The sequence below is a fragment of the Schistocerca piceifrons genome, chromosome 7 (assembly GCF_021461385.2).
Source record: "Schistocerca piceifrons isolate TAMUIC-IGC-003096 chromosome 7, iqSchPice1.1, whole genome shotgun sequence".
NCBI lineage: Eukaryota > Metazoa > Arthropoda > Insecta > Orthoptera > Acrididae > Schistocerca > Schistocerca piceifrons.
In genome coordinates, this window is record NC_060144.1 from 29,875,831 (window position 1) to 29,892,454 (window position 16,624).

Sequence of the window (16,624 nt, forward strand, 5' to 3'; positions counted from 1 at the left end):
CAACAAATGCAGCCAACAGTAAGTCAAAAAATGATGAAATTTCATATCTAAAAAAAATTTATTTTGTTCTGTTTTTGCAGTTCCACTGCTATGAGTGTGAATCCTGAATCCTTCCCGGTCATGTTGACAAAGTTTTATGAATTTATTTGTAAAAGTATAGACAGTAGAAAATAAAGTGTCCTGTGGTGCCTCTCCTGCTCCAAGTCGGCCCGTTTGACGTCCTACCCCGTTAAAACAATTCGTATCACTCACTAGCTTGCGATGCGAGAAATGTTACAGATTTTGAGCGCCATGTGCGTGGCCGAATACTGAAGCTGCACTGCGCGCAGGACTTGGCGTCGGTGGCGCTGGACATGAGCGACCTCTCGACGGCAGAGGAGGTCTCGTCCTGCGCCGAGGAGGCTGCCGACTGCCTGGCGCCGGGGGCTCCGAAGCGCCAGCCGCCGGGCCTAACCTACACGTGGAGGAGGCTGCGCGCGCACGGGGGCTCCGGCCGCGGCTCGGGGCGGGACGGAAAGCCGCTGCTCAGGGACGGTAAGTGTGTCCCGCCTGCTCCACGTGTCGCCGGGCCTCGAGGACCGTGCTCGGCCGCGTGTTGCGGCGGCGAACCAGGACGCGACCAGCGGACTCAGTTCGCGGGGGAGGGGCGGTCACATTTGCAATTAGATCCCCTTCCTCTTTCACGTCTTTTTGTTGCTGTTCGTTGTTCAGCATGTAGTCCGGTTTGAATACACTGGTGGATTTTCAGTCTCCACTTTCACTGTGCCCTCTCCACCAAACTCGACAAATAAAAATACCATCACTGCTATTTTACCATACCACAGTTGCCTAGATTTTATTAATAACATCGTAACAAGCAGATATATAATAATAACAATTTGTTTACACCAGTGCTTTAGCATAACTTCCAAGAAATTGCACTTCTACATCTACATCTACATCCATACTCCGCAAGCCACCTGTGTGGCGGAGAGTACCTTGAGTACCTCTATCGGTTCTCCCTTCTATTCCAGTCTCGTATTGCTCGTGGAAAGAATTGTCGGTATGCCTCTGTGTGGGCTCTAATCTCTCTGATTTTATCCTCATGGTCTCTTTGCGAGATATACGTAGGAGGGAGCAATATAGTGCTTGACTCCTCGGCGAAGGTATGTTCTCGAAACTTTAACAAAAGCCCGTACCGAGCTGCTAAGCGTCTCTCCTGCAGAGTCTTCCAGTGGAGTTTATCTATCATCTCCGTAACGCTTTCGCGATTACTGAATGATCCTGTAACGAAGCGCGCTGCTCTCCATTGGATCTCCTCTCTCTCTTCTATCGACCCTATCTGGTACGGATCCCACACTGCTGAGCAGTATTGGGCGAACAAGCGTACTGTAACCTACTTCCTTTATTTTCGGACTGCATTTCCTTAGGATTCTTCCAATGAATCTTAGTCTGGAATCTGCTTTACCGACAATCAACTTTATATGATCATTCCATTTTAAATCACTCCTAATGCCTACTCCCAGATAATTTATGGAATTAACTGCTACCAGTTGATGACCTGCTATATTGTAGCTAAATGATATGGGATCTTTCTTTCTATGTATTCGCGGCACATTACACTTGTCTACATCGAGATTCAATTGCCATTCCCTGCACCATGCGTCAATTCGCTGCAGATCCTCCTGCATTTCAGTACAATTTTCCATTGTTACAACCTCTCTATATACCACAGCATCATCCGCAAAAAGCCTCAGTGAACTTCCGATGTCACCCACAAGGTCATTTATCTATATTGTGAATAGCAGTGGTCCTACGACACTCCCCTGCGGCACACCTGAAATCACTCTTACTTCTCTTCATTGAGAATGACATGCTGCGTTCTGTTATCTAGGAACTCTTCAATCCAATCACACAATTGGTGTGATAGTCCATATGCTCTTACTTTGTTCATTAAACGACTGTGGGGAACTGTATCGAACGCCTTGCGGAAGTCAAGAAACACGGCATCTACCTGTGAACCCGTGTCTATGGCCCTCTGAGTCTGGTGGACGAATAGCGCGAGCTGGGTTTCACACGATCGTCTTTTTCGAAACCCATGCTGATTCCTACAGAGTAAATTCTACAACTGATCGACGTTAGAGATATAGGTCTTTAGTTCTGCACATCTGTTCGACGTCCCTTCTTGAAAAAGGAGATGACCTGTGCCCTTTTACAATCCTTTGGAACGCTACTCTCTTCTAGAGACCTATGGTACACCGCTGCAAGAAGAGGAAGGGATTATTTGGAAAGCACTTATTGACAAATTGGTGAGTTTATGCATCATTTAATGACCATAAGTGGAACAAACTCTCACTACAATGGCAGCATCGTAGTCCATCCGATTTGGAATGCGTGTACGCACTGCCATAATCAGCACTGGTTTTACATTTAGCACTCTGACTGTGAAACAGGTTTAGAGGCTACGGCTGTGCAATACTGCAAATTAAGTGGTGAGACAGTCTGTCTTTTCACTCGTTCCCACTTACATTCTAGAAAGTCGCAGTTTCCGTGGATTGTCTCTACCTCTCTCACCTGATCTGAGTTTTCATAATTCTTTCTTCTATTAAGAGTTGTCTGAAAAAATGAGACATGTAAAGCAATAAACGTTCCACTTAGAAAGAACTGATTTGTAGAAGACCTTCACGACAAGCAAGTGATTCCCATTTTCCCACATATTAGGATCTGCGCCATTAGTGGGACAGGGCAGCTTCAAGTCTATTCATCTGTGATCCTTATGTAAGTAAACATCACCTGTCCTTTTTAATTTCACCTCCACTCCTAACTGGTTCAATGGATCCACTGTTCTCATTATGTAAAGAAGTCAGCCACTTGACCTAATGTCCTTATGTAAGCGAACCACTCACTTGAACTGTTAAGTTATGTTTATGCAAGTCCAATTTATGATCAACCGCTTTTAGCCTAATCTTAATTATTGTAATTTATGACGACAAAAATGATTCCAGACATTTCGATGCTACAGTAGATATGCGGAAAAGGTGAGACTTTATCCTATTGACTGAATTTCTACAGTTTAATGACGTAATTGTTGCCAAATAGCATTTTCTGCCATCACTCTAACGTAAGGCCGCGTTCCATTTTTATTTACAGTTTTGTGTCAGTTTTCAACCAGTATTCCAGATATTCACCTTTGAAGGTCACCATCCATTATCGTAAACATGAGACCTTAAATGTTTAACCGTTACCACAGTGCAATACTTAAATTACGCCAGTGTCCTATGGTTTAATGTTTAACAGTTACCAGCACAGTGCATTATTGAAACACACTGAAGTGTTCAGGTTGGCTTGGACTGCATGGTGGTTTTTTTTTTTTTATACTTCACTTCTTGCACCTGAGCACTCCCTTTATATAAAATGAATGTTGATTACTGAATAATCGGCTGCCGTTAAGAGTTATTAATCACGGTCCAGATAGTCTCTGCCATGAATCTGTGTGCCTTCTTCCTCCAACATGGCTCCGATTTCACCTCCTTACAGGCTGCAGATAAAGCTGCTGAAAATAACTTCCGGTTCTCATTCATGCCACCACATAAATGAGAAGTGAGATTAAATTCACCTTCTTATGGGATCTTCAAAATTATAACTTATTACTTGATAAATGAGGACAGGTACAAACTTGTATACTGCCTCTCTGTACTACATACATATAGATCTGATGTTCAACTTGATGATTAATAATTACAATACCTTTGTTATCTTTGACATTTCGCATTCTTGGATTTCTTGGAGCTCTTTCTTCTGTGCTGCCTGCTCCATGAGAACTCCTATCTCTACCACAGCAGGTAGGGTTGTCTGACTGCTACCCACTTCCGTACAGTCACTGGATCCTTAGCTCTGGTATCAGCACCTACGATTTAAAACGCCTCCAAACAGCTGGTTGCTCACCACGTGTCGACTACTCTCAACCACCAATATCTTTTCTCTGTCATGTGTATTTAAGGACATGATGCTTCTCAGTCAAGGAATAGGATGCATCACTACAACATACATTCCCGACACATACCAAATTCACATTTCATTGTCAGAAACCTCTCCCTGCATTGTGAATAAGTTAAAACAATGGTAAACACCCAACGACCTCATTATCAGGCTGTCTTAGAGGACTCTGACACTTCAAGGTTATAGTAGCCTTGTAAACAGTAGCAGGAAATGAAATAAATCCAAGTAGGCACATTTTTAAGACAAGTTTGTTCACATATACAAGTCATTGCTGAAATACACTATAAACAATTTCCCACACTGGTGCTGCTAACACCATCATTGGGGATATCGTTATGAAGACAGAAGTACACACTTTATTTACAACGAGGTAGAAATATCTTCATGGCTCACTCTGTAAGTGCATGAGATCTCTGCACCGCCTCACTGCTGTGAGGGATTTGCCTGCTGCATCCACAGCCACGGCCACCTCACACCGTCGCCTCTGAGTCGCCCAGAGACGGGAGGTAGAGTGATTTTCTCAATAGCATGTCCAGTGGTACCATCGTAAGGGAGTGGGGGAACGGCCAAGGGCTTCCGTTGGACATGGGAATAAGCAAGCAGTGGCTGGAAGAGACAGTGGTTTGTTGCAGCCTTCGGTGCTGCACTGGCCTCAACCAGGACTCTTAAATGAAATTGAAAATTATACATAACACTTAACCGAACTTATTTGAAAACTTGCTTCCACCTTAGTAATCTATATTATGTGGTATTAAGTATTCGGACACGTACTAGAAGACGATAATGTTACCTGTGTACTGCTCAGATCACATACCGTACTTAAAAAGAAAAGGGGTTTGTGATACATAGTAGGTGTTTGATTTCGAGTTATTGTAGCATAATATTCTCTTGGAAACCGATGACGCTGCAACAGTAACATTTAGACACTGATTGGCATGTTTCATTCACTAAACAACATCTCTACATACACAGAAATAGGGCGAAATAATATGATCCTCTACTGCAGTGTTAATGTCATGTGGAAGGGTGAGTCGCCGGCCGGGGTGGCCAAGCGGTTAAAGGCGCTACAGTCTGGAACTGCGCGACCGCTATGGTCGCAGGTTCGAATCCTGCCTCGGGCATGGATGTGTGTGATGTCCTTAGGTTAGTTAGGTTTAAGTAGTTCTAAGTTCTAGGGGACTGATGACCTTAGAAGTTAAGTCCCATAGTGCTCAGAGCCATTTGAACCATTTTTAAGGGTGAGTCAAAGACAGCATTTAATCACCACAACACTTCGAAGACAGAACAAATCTGTACTAAAACGAGATTGCCTACACTACACTTGTTTGCCCTGTTCACGACTGGTGTACTATCATTACCAGAAAGGACTGATGGATGAGATTGGAAAAAAGTGCAAAGAAGAATAGATTTTTAAATTATTGAGAAATGGACGAGTGAACGCCAGGAAGGACAAACTTTTCCCACGTACGCCCACTCCTCATTCAGCATACAATATGACGATAGCACCAAACCGTTTTATTGAATAAAAGTGTAATAGTACACTGACAGGTCTTTTTGCCTGTTTATATGTAGCGCGTTACATTTATTTCCATTCAGCTCCAATTCCCATTCCCTACACAAGCCGTCAGTTCTCTGCAGGTCGTTCTGCAAATCGCTACAGCCTACTAGTGTTGCGACCCTCCTATAGAGAACAGCATTGACTGTGAACATCCTGCAGCTACTGTACAGTACTGGGTGGGGGGTAAGAGTATTATCGATTTTCGTTCTTATACCAAAAATCGAGGAGAAAATGATTGTATATATGCCTCTGTATGTAGTTTTTCTTTACATCTTATTCTTATGACCGCTCCACCAGATATATGATGGTGGTGGCATAATGCTATCACAGTCTTCGTTCAATGCAGTTTGCTTAAATTTACGCAATACCGTTTTGTTAGGAATATATTGCCTTTTTCCGAATTTTTCTGTTACAATTCGAAGGAAGTGCTCCTGCCTCATGGAGCTTACACCAATTATCCATTGGATCATTTTTACTGAGGCAGCTTCTTCATAGATTTACTACAATCAATCAAGTGACACGATTGTATCAATAACAGTGTTTTGAAAAGCACTTCATCCATGAATGTATTATAGTTCTGTAAGATGTCTCATCTGGGCATCTGCTGTTACTTGATGTAGCCAGTCTACTTTAGGTCGCTCCAGATGCTTAATCCTTGGTATTTTATGATAATTATTGCTTACAGCAGTAGTATAATACAACAGTGCTGGATTTCTTATTCTGTTTATGCACATTTATTTACAAACATTATTTACAAGTCTACCATAATCGCAGTCCCCTGAGGCTGTCTGATGGCGACGTCATAGCGGCTGGAACATTGTTTCTAATACTGTAATAATTCAGGGAAAAGTTACAGTGAAATGGAGACTTGGTAAGTAGCAGGAATGTAGTTGTTTAAATAATGCACTGTGGTGATTATTATGAAACAGTGAACATGGGATACCAGTGTACTTTGTTTAAGTAAAGCACTGTGTTAAATGTTAAATACTAAAAGTGTGGTATTTATGATAATCTATGTGCATATTTGGATAATGATTTCAAAAATGGATATTTGAAATACTGGGTAAATTTAACCCAAAACTGTAAATAAAAATGGATGATGGTCACTCATGAATCATTAGATTACACTAAAGCAGCTATCAGGATGACACCCCACCATTTTCCACAAATATATTGTAATGTCAAAGTGTCTTATGTCTTTTTTGGATCATAAATTACAGTAATTCTCCTCAGCAGTTGGCATAAAGATGTAGGGGAGATGAGGCAGCCAATTTTTTGTGTATAAAGTTACGGTAATTAAGATGGGACTAAAGCTTTTAGTCATGTGAATGAGTGGATCAGTTTTCTACGTAAGGAGGCTAATACAAGAGACTTGCTTGTTTACTGAAGGGTCATAAACAAGTGAGGTTGAACCTGCATTGTCCCACTACTCGCACCTGCAGTAGACTATGATCGATTGACCAAGGTGTGTCATACGTGTTAGGTTAACTCTTTGAGCCCTGGCAATATGAAAGAAATATATTCCAAAAATTTTCAAAAAATTATCTCTTATTATCATAGTGAGTAAGGAGTAAAAGTTGAAATTAACAAAAAGTAAACAACCACTCGTTTGTAGGTGGTAGTTTCAATACAGAATATAATTTTACTTTTTCACCGAACTAACATTTATCTTAGTAAGCAACGAATATAAGAACAAACTGGCAAAAATCAAACAGTCGATAGTGTTAAGGTGAGGATTTCAATTTGGAACAACTGGCACATACAGTTCTCAACCATCCATCATTATTTGTGACACATTTCAAAGAAATTTCGCCCTTTTCCTTCACAAATTCCCAAGTGTTGGAATCTCCATGAAATCATAATGTCTAGAACGAATTATAGTCCCACATTATAAGCAAAAGTAGGGCTAAAATTTAACAAGTTTATGTGAAATGTACAATTGCCCCAGTGCTTTCATTTCTAAACCACCTAGAAAAGCATAGCTTACTTTATGCACTTTATGCAGCGTAATAAGAGCTCACACGATGAACATGCGAACGGCGCCAATAATCGAAATAATATGTGATAAGCTCATAGCACGGTTTCAAAATGTGTAAGTAACTCAGCTTCTAACCAAGTGCTTCAAGGCTTGAAGGGACCTATTTGCTTCACACTAACGAAAGTAACGTACTCTGATGGCACTGTAGGAGCAATGAAGCTGCAGCATAAACATACTACTAGCAGTTAACAGTCTCGTAACAAGGGTGCGACTGCTCTTACAACTTCCTGTGTTTATTAAGATTACCAGCTATGAACCTGGGGTTGTCTGGGTATGCATTTATTCCAATCTTCTACTACTCCGTCTCATCCTTCCCCCTCTTCTTGTCTTGTCTTGTCTTTCCTTTCTCCATCTCCTCGTCTGCCCTTCCTCGGTCCGTTTCCCCCTCTCCCTGTCCATAGCCTCCTCCCTGTATTCATACCTTTCTCCACCTTCATCCTGTCTATCCACCATCTACTCCCAGTTCTTTCTCTACGTTATCACGTTCGTATCAATAAGAGTCTCGTGGTTTGGATGAAATCTTTCCGGGGGTTTCGAATGAGCTTTTTATCCACGACTTTGACGGCGTACACACATATTTCCAACGTATCTGTACACGCATTCCACCTATATATCTAGCGAATTTCACCCCACAGTTTCTTTAACACGCCACTCACTATTCATGGCGCCTTATCCTCTGACCTATGTGTCGTACCATGGTGTAGTTTTACAGGTACATACCTTCAGTGGTATATGCGAATACTGTCTGCGAAATGTACGTTTAGTTGCACATGCGCCAAATTAGCTGTATGAACAGCAAAAACGTAGGGAGCTATAGACTTTCTGCCTTTCATCATTTTGTGAGCGTTGTCAGCGAGAAAAGTTTCGTATTGGTTTGAATTTACGTGTGAAGCTTGTTTCAACTCGGTAAATGCTCTCATTCTCAAATACTTGGACAATAGTAGTGTACTGGCGCGTCTTGGACTACACTGCTTTTTCATCCCCACCTGCACCCCTTTGACAGGTATGTGGTTCTTAGCTCACAGGATTCCTTCCAAACAATGATATGTAGGGCTTATTTGAATAGTGATGCAAGTCCATTTTTGTTCATTTAGAAATACAGAATCCTAAATGAGCGTTGAAAAATCTGCAGTTGAGATACCAGAAATATTCAAGCATATGGCTTCTTGCTAGAGATGAATCTTTCTTTCTGTTTGTTTGGATCATTAATTTCAGAAGCATTATAGGCAGAAAAGCGGAGGTAATGGACTTGTACCACTATTAAAATAAGCCCTTCATATGTGTATAAGTGATACGTGTGCCACCTATGGTTGAAATCGATCCACTGGTTTATGAGGAGATATGTAACGTACATGCATACATACGTATACAGTGATATGAAAAAAGTTGGGGGATACCTCCTAATATGGTATCGGAAATTCATTTTCCCAGCGAAGTGCAACACCTCGACGTGGTATGGATCCAACAATTTGTTGTAAGTCCCCTGCAGAAATAATGAACCATGCTCCCCCTATAGACCTCCACATTTGTGTTGCCGGTGCAGGGTTTCGTGGGCTCTCAACTATATCTGGCCGTAAAACGATACGCCTGGGCATTGAGTCAAACAGAGCTTGTATGGCGTGTACAGGTACAGCTGCCCATGCAGCTTCAACACGATACCACAGTTCATCAAGAGTAGTGACTGGCATATTGTGACGAGCCAGTTGCTCGGCCACCATTGACTCGACGTTTTCAGTTGGTGGGAGATCTGGAGAATGTGTTGGCCAGGGCAGCAGTCGAAAATTTTCTGTATCCAGAAAGGCCCGTACAGGACCTGCAACATGCGGTCGTGCATTATCCTGCTGAAATGTAGGGTTTCGCAGGGATCGAATAAATGGTAGAGCCACGGGTCGTAACACATCCGAAATGTAACGTCCACTGTTCATAGTGCTGTCAATGCGAACAAGAGGTGACCGAGACGTGTAACTAATGGCACCCCGTACCATCACGCCGGGTGATACGCGAGTATGGCGATGACGAGTACACGCGATGTCGCCAAAGACGGATGCGACCATCATGATGCTGTAAACAGAACCTGGATTCATCCGAGAAAATGACGTTTTGCCATTCGTGCACCTATGTTCGTCGTTGAGTACACCATCGCAGGCACTCCTGCCTGTGATGCAGCGTCAAGGGTAACCGCAGGCGTGCTCTCCGAGCTGGTAGTCCATGCTGCTGCAAACGTCGTCGAACTGTTTGTGGAGATGGCTGTTGTCTTGCAAATGTCCCCATCTGCTGACTCAGGGATCGAGACGTGGCTGCACGATCCGTTACAGCCATGCGTATAAGATGCCTGTCATCTCGACTGCTAGTAATACGAGGCTGTTGGGATCCAGCGCGGCGTTCCGTATTACCCTGCTGAACCCACCGGTTCCATATTCTGCTAACAGTCATTGGATCTCGACCGACGCGAGCAGGAATATAGCGTTACGGTAAACCGCAATCGCGATAGGCTACAATCCGACCTTTATCAAAGTCGGAAACGTGATGGTATGCATTTCTCCTCCTTACACGAGGCATCAAAAGAGGCAACGCCGGTCAACTGCTGTTTGTTTATGAGAAATCGGTTGGAAACATTCCTCATGTCAGCACGTTGTAGGTGTCGCCACCGGCGCCAGCCTTGTGCGAATGCTCCGAAAAGCTAATCATCGGTTGAACTCCGCGTCTGTAGCACGTCATCTTCGTGATGTAGCAATTTTAATGGCCGTAGCGAAATTCTCGTCGTGCGGCCATAATCACGTCGAATGTGAATCACCTGAGTACAAATGGCAGCTGCGCTAAGGCATTGCCCTTTGTAAGTTGCTTATGCGATCCTACCGCCGTCTGTGTATGTCTATGTCGGTATCCCATTACTGTTCTCACACCAGTGGGTGTACGTACATCTATTTTTATAATATGTACGGGTTTGCTTGTTTCATTGTCCTCTATTCGGCCCTTCCGCTTGTAGTCTGACACCCTGTATTTCTGAGGCGTATCCTACCAACACCGACTCAAAGGAAGACCTCGGTGCTTGTTCGTGACGTCACGTCAGCTAGGCACGGCCAACGCCAGGTCTGTTGCAGGCATGGTCATAATGGTGGTGTTTCCCTCTCTGACACAGGAAAATGTGAAACTATTGGCGGTAGTTGACCAACACGCATTGTTCTGAGAGATTTCTGCAATCAATTAATTGTGCAATTCATTACATTTCTAAACAGATAATATACTGAAGAACTTAAATTTCCACCTGTTTTAAGGATTGACATACAAAAACAACTTCATGGTCCAGCAGCAACAGAATTCGTGCTTCCATACCTTATGTGTGAATCAGAGGAAGTTGCGTTTGTACTGGGTTGCTTTTACAAGAAACTGTGAACATATTGGTGCTCTTCTTTAGGTATCTTGGTTGACTATGGGGTGAGGAGCACTGAATGTTAATGAAATATCTTGCGATTTTACACGTTTGGGAAAGGTAAGCGGGACAGAAGAAGAGGCAAAAGAGAGATACTTGTTTTATCAAATAAAATTTTTTTATCTTATAAAGTATCTCCTTTCAGTTACAAGAGGGGAATATTTATCTTTTCTAATGTGCATGTTTAAAAATGTTTAATCTCAGCAGTATTTTCGATGTATGAAGCTATTTTGTTTCCTGTTTAGAATTCCTTTCAGTGAAAAATGGCTCTGAGCACTATGGAACTTAACATTTGTGGTCATCAGACCCCTAGAACTTAGAACTACTTAAACCCAACTAACCTAAGGACATCACACACATCCATGTCCGACGCAGGATTCGAACCTGCGACCGTAGCAGTTGCACGGTTCCGGACTGAGCTCCTAGAACCGCTAGACCACCGCGGCCGGCTTTCGTTGAAAACGACAGAAATCTAATGACTGGCAACAGTTGGACATTTACACATGTAAATTAGTTCACATTTCCAGTGACGATGTCAAACGAAAAGAAGTAAATAAATAAAAGAAACGAGTTCATTGTAAGGGGGTTGGGGTAATTTTCGATAACAAAATGGATCAAGTAAATATAGTTACTTGAATCTAAAATTTCCGAAGCTTGCAATGGGGCAAAGCATCTTGTCATACTGATCTACGTTTGTTCTACATCCACATCTATGCTCCGCTAGCCACCAAGCTGTGTATGGCGGAGGGCACAATTCGCGCCTTGGTCATATCCCCCTCCCACTGTTCCACTCACGGATCGCGCGAGGGAAAAACGACTGTCTGAACGCCTCAGTACGAGCTCCAATTTCATCTACATCTACATTTATACTCCGCAAGCCACCCAACGGTGAGTGACGGAGAGCACTTTACGTGCCACTGTCATTACCTCCCTTTTCTGTTCCAGTCGCGTATGGTTCGCGGGAATAACGACTGTCTGAAAGCTTCCGTGCGCGCTCGAATCTCTCTAATTATACATTCGTGATCTCCTCGGGAGGTATAAGTAGGGGGAAGCAATATATTCGGTACCTCATTCAGAAACGCACCCTCTCGAAACCTGGACAGCACGCTACACCGCGATGCAGAGCGCCTCTCTGGCAGAGTCTGCCACTTGAGTTTGCTTAAGATCTCCGTAACGCTATCACGGTTACCAAATAACCCTGTGACGAAACGCGCCGCTCTTCTTTGGATCTTCTCTATCTCCTCCGTCAACCCGATCTGGTACGGATCCCACACTGATGAGCAATACTCAAGTATAGGTCGAACGAGTGTTTTGTAAGCCACCTCCTTTGTTGATGGACTACATTTTCTAAGGACTCTCCCAATGAATCTCAACCTGGTACCCGCCTTACCAACAATTAATTTTATATGATCATTCCACTTCAAATCGTTCCGCACGCATACTCCCAGATATTTTACGGAAGTAACTGCTATCAGTGTTTCTTCCGCTATCATATAATCATACAATAAAGGATCTTTCTTTCTATGTATTCGCAATACATTACATATGTCAAGGGTCAGTTGGCACTCCCTGCACCAAGTGCCTATCCGCTGCAGATCCTCCTGCATTTCGCTACAATTTCCTAACGCTGCGACTTCTCTGTATACTACAGCATCATCCGCGAAAAGCCGCATGGAACTTCTGACACTATGTACTAGGTCATTTATATATATTGTGAAAAGCAATGGTCCCATAACACTCCCCTGTGGCACGTCAGAGGTTACTTTAACGTCTGTAGACGTCTCTCCATTGAGAACAACATGCTGTGTTCTGTTTGCTAAAAACTCTTCAATCCAGCCACAGAGCTGGTCTGATATTCCATAGGCTCTTACTTTGTTTATCAGGCGACAGTGCGGAACTGTATCGAACGCCTTCCGGAAGTCAAGGAAAATAGCATCTACCTGGGAGCCTGTATCTAATATTTTCTGTGTCTCATGAACAAATAAAGCGAGTTGGGTCTCACACGATCGCTGTTTCCGGAATCCATGTTGATTCCTACAGAGTAGATTCTGGGTTTCCAAAAACGACAGGATACGCTAGCAAAAACATGTTCTAAAATTCTACAAGAGATCGACGTCAGAGATACAGGTCTATAGTTTTGCGCATTTGCTCGACGACGCTTCTTGAAGACTGGGACTATCTGTGCTCTTTTCCAATCATTTGGAACCTTCCGTTCCTCTAGAGACTTGCGGCACACGGCTGTTAGAAGGGGGCCAAGTTCTTTCGCGTCAGGTCCAGTGGACTTTCCTCTGTTGAGTGATTCCAGTTGCTTTTCTATTCCTTGGACACTTATTTTGATGTCAGCCATTTTCGACAGGATTCAGTAATACAGAACTATGATCTTCATTTGTAGCTTTACGATAGTACGAAAATCTTTCATGTAAATAAAACTGCAGAATCCAAAACTATACCAAACATTTTGTCCAAAAATGAGAGATTTATAGTGACTAGCACGCCCAGGCGTTTCTGCCTGCAACAGACCTGGCGTTGGCCGTGCCTGGCTGACGTGACGTCACCAACAAGCCCCGAGGCCTTCCTTTGAGTCGGTGTCGACCCCCTCGCGCCCGACAGTCTGACTACGAGCACGCTGTCGGCTGGCTGTTGCAGTGAGCGGCCAGGCGCTGCCCGGGGAGCTGCTGGCGGTGCTGGGCGCCAGCGGCGCTGGCAAGACCTCGCTGCTGCAGGCGCTCACCTTCCGCGCCGCCCTCCACTCGGGGGAGCGCCTGCTCAACGGCCGGCCCGCCGACGCCGCCCACCTCGCCGCCCACGCCGCCTACGTCGCCCAGCAGAACTACTTCGTGGGCGCCCTCACCGTCCGCGAGCACCTCATCTTCCACGTGAGTCGCAGCCCACCCCCCCATGTCTACATTGACGGAAAAAAAATCGCAACACCAAAAAATAATTAATGCAGAGGAGTGAGGTTTCGTGAATACATTTGCCCAGGTAATTTATTTAAGTGATTAACGTTGCAGTAACACAGGTTAAAGTAAGTGCGAGATAAGCCACTGCAAATGTAAAATGCTGGTATATTAATAACCGGTGTAACCGGCAGAACGTCGAATGCAAGCATCCTGTACGATGGAGTTTGTGTAGGTTCTTTAAATGGCCTACACATATAAATAAATATTCGCGCCGTCTCCGTACGTCAAAGATATCGTAGGGCTGTATCATTATATCTGGTTTGTGATGTATTGCTCTTTATCCATGAGTACTGTTACATTTCCCTTGTATGCTCTTGTTATTAATATGTTATTGTTGGTTAACTTTTGTTTTAACCTTTTCATAGTGGCTGCTTCTGTTTGGTTGTTCTCATTGTGTGTTCGCTGTGTTTGTTTCATTATGCCTTTTATTTCTTCTTTTACTAGTTCTCTTGTCTGTCCTATGTTTATTTAACAATTATTTTGTTCACACAAACCAAGGAATACATATACACCAATGCCATACAAAAACTGAAGTCAGATCCAACTACACGATTCCAGGCAAACGTGAAACGAACATTGAAAAACATTGAACACACACTCACAGACAAACTGAAATACTACAGAACACAGAAAAACCCACAAGCACCAACACTCCGCAGTCAACCGAAAGTACATAAAGACGGAATGCCAATGAGAGCTGTTATCAACTTCAAGAAAGCCCCAACATACCACATAGCCAAACACCTCCAAAAGTTACTTACAAAACACTATAAAATAAAAAACAACAGAACAGTGATAAAAACAGGAAACCTAACAGAAAAGATACAGAACATACAGGTACCACATACAGCATCACTGATTTCATTCGATATAGAAAATATGTATACCTCCATCCCTATCACAGAAACAATAGAAATTATAGAACAAAATCTCTCATCCCACAGCAACCTCACCACAGATGCAATAAAAGAAACAACAGATATGCTCAGACTGACAACTGAACAAAACTACTTTCAGTTTGAGAATGAATATTATCTACAAGGTGATGGACTGCCCTTGGGATCCCCAATATCAGGAACACCAGCAAACATTCTCATCAGTCACCTCGAAAATCAGATATTTGAAATGATAACCACTAATGAAAGTTTCAAAATCATATCTTGGTACAGATACGTGGATGACATTATTTGTCTGGTAGATGAGCCAAGTGAAAAAATAGATGAACTCCATTCGAAAATAAGCAAAGCTCACCAGAACATAAAATTCACACTTGAAAAAGAAAATCAAATAAATTTTCTTGACGTTACAATAAATAAAGAAAATGGCAAACATACATTTAACATCTGTGGCTGTCACAATAATACATTCCACATCCATCCACCCCCACGGCCAGAAACTTGCAGCACTAAGACACATGTTACATAGATTAAAGAGAATCCCACTCAGCAAGAGAAACTATGAACAAGGAATAAGTATAATCATACAAATAGCTAGGAACAACGCGTATGACACACCTGTGGTACACAGCCTCAATCAAAAAATAAAAACACGAACACAAAATAAACACAACATTTCCAGAATATAAGAGAACTCACAAGCTGAAAACTTACAAACACACTCAACAAACACACACAATGAGAACACCACACAGAAAAGAACCAGATGGTACACCATGACCTACACACATAAACTGACACACAGAGTTGCAAACATCCTAAAGAGACAGGGCTTCAAAATAACATATAAGCCTGAGCAAACCCTCCAATTGTCCGCCCTCGTGGTCTCGCGGTAGCGTTCTCGCTTCCCGAGCACGGGGTCCCAATCACACCTAAGCCAGCCAGCTACCAAGAGGGACAAATTCCAACAATCAGGAATATATAAACTTGAATGTCAAAGTTGTGATGCAGTGTACAGTGCCTGACATGCAGGAATTTTGAAACACGATACAAAGAACATATCAGATGTCGAAACAAACCGTTCCACATTTGCAGAGCATTTAAAACACCATAACCATCATCCTACAAACATGGAACAAGAAATGAAAATAATGAGAATAAGCAGCCATGACAAACATACAAACGTAAGAAAATTTCCACATCCAGAAAGCCATAGCAGAAAACAAACATGTGGTAAATGAACAAACACACATCAGCACAGACTCCCTACTACACTTAACAAAGGAAATGATAACATAAAACAAAAAAACTTCCCCTTTCACCATCTGGACACACACACACACACACACACACACACACACACACACACACACAGCCCACAAAAGAAAAAAAAATTACCACACCAAAATACAAAAATATATACACACACACATACACACACAGCACAAAAAATTATATCACACAAACACACACACACACACAAACACACACACACACACACAAACACACACACACACACACACACACACACACACACACACACACGCAAATGCATACACGAACAGATCACAGATACTTCAATAACTACACTCGCAGGTTTGGCAATAACATTCGATCTTTCGCAAAAACGTTTGACAGTCGGCAACAGAAACCAAAACACTAAGTTGAAACAAGCGTTCAGTTCATAGTGTTGTGAAATCTGAAAAAAAACCGCATATTGTCATGCATAAGAAGCAGAACAACACCAAAAATGCAACAGGAGCG

At 42.8% G+C, this 16,624-nt stretch overlaps 1 protein-coding gene across 2 annotated transcripts in view; it reads left to right on the forward strand.

Moving 5' to 3' along the window:
• Positions 1–16,624, forward strand: part of LOC124804802 (protein white-like) — a 269,943-nt gene that overhangs the window by 63,114 nt on the left and 190,205 nt on the right. For both annotated transcript variants that reach the window (XM_047265138.1, XM_047265139.1), the window contains exons 2-3: positions 330–534; positions 13,651–13,880. In XM_047265138.1, coding sequence (XP_047121094.1) covers positions 330–534; positions 13,651–13,880 — 435 coding nt within the window. The remainder of the gene's footprint in view (positions 1–329; positions 535–13,650; positions 13,881–16,624) is intronic.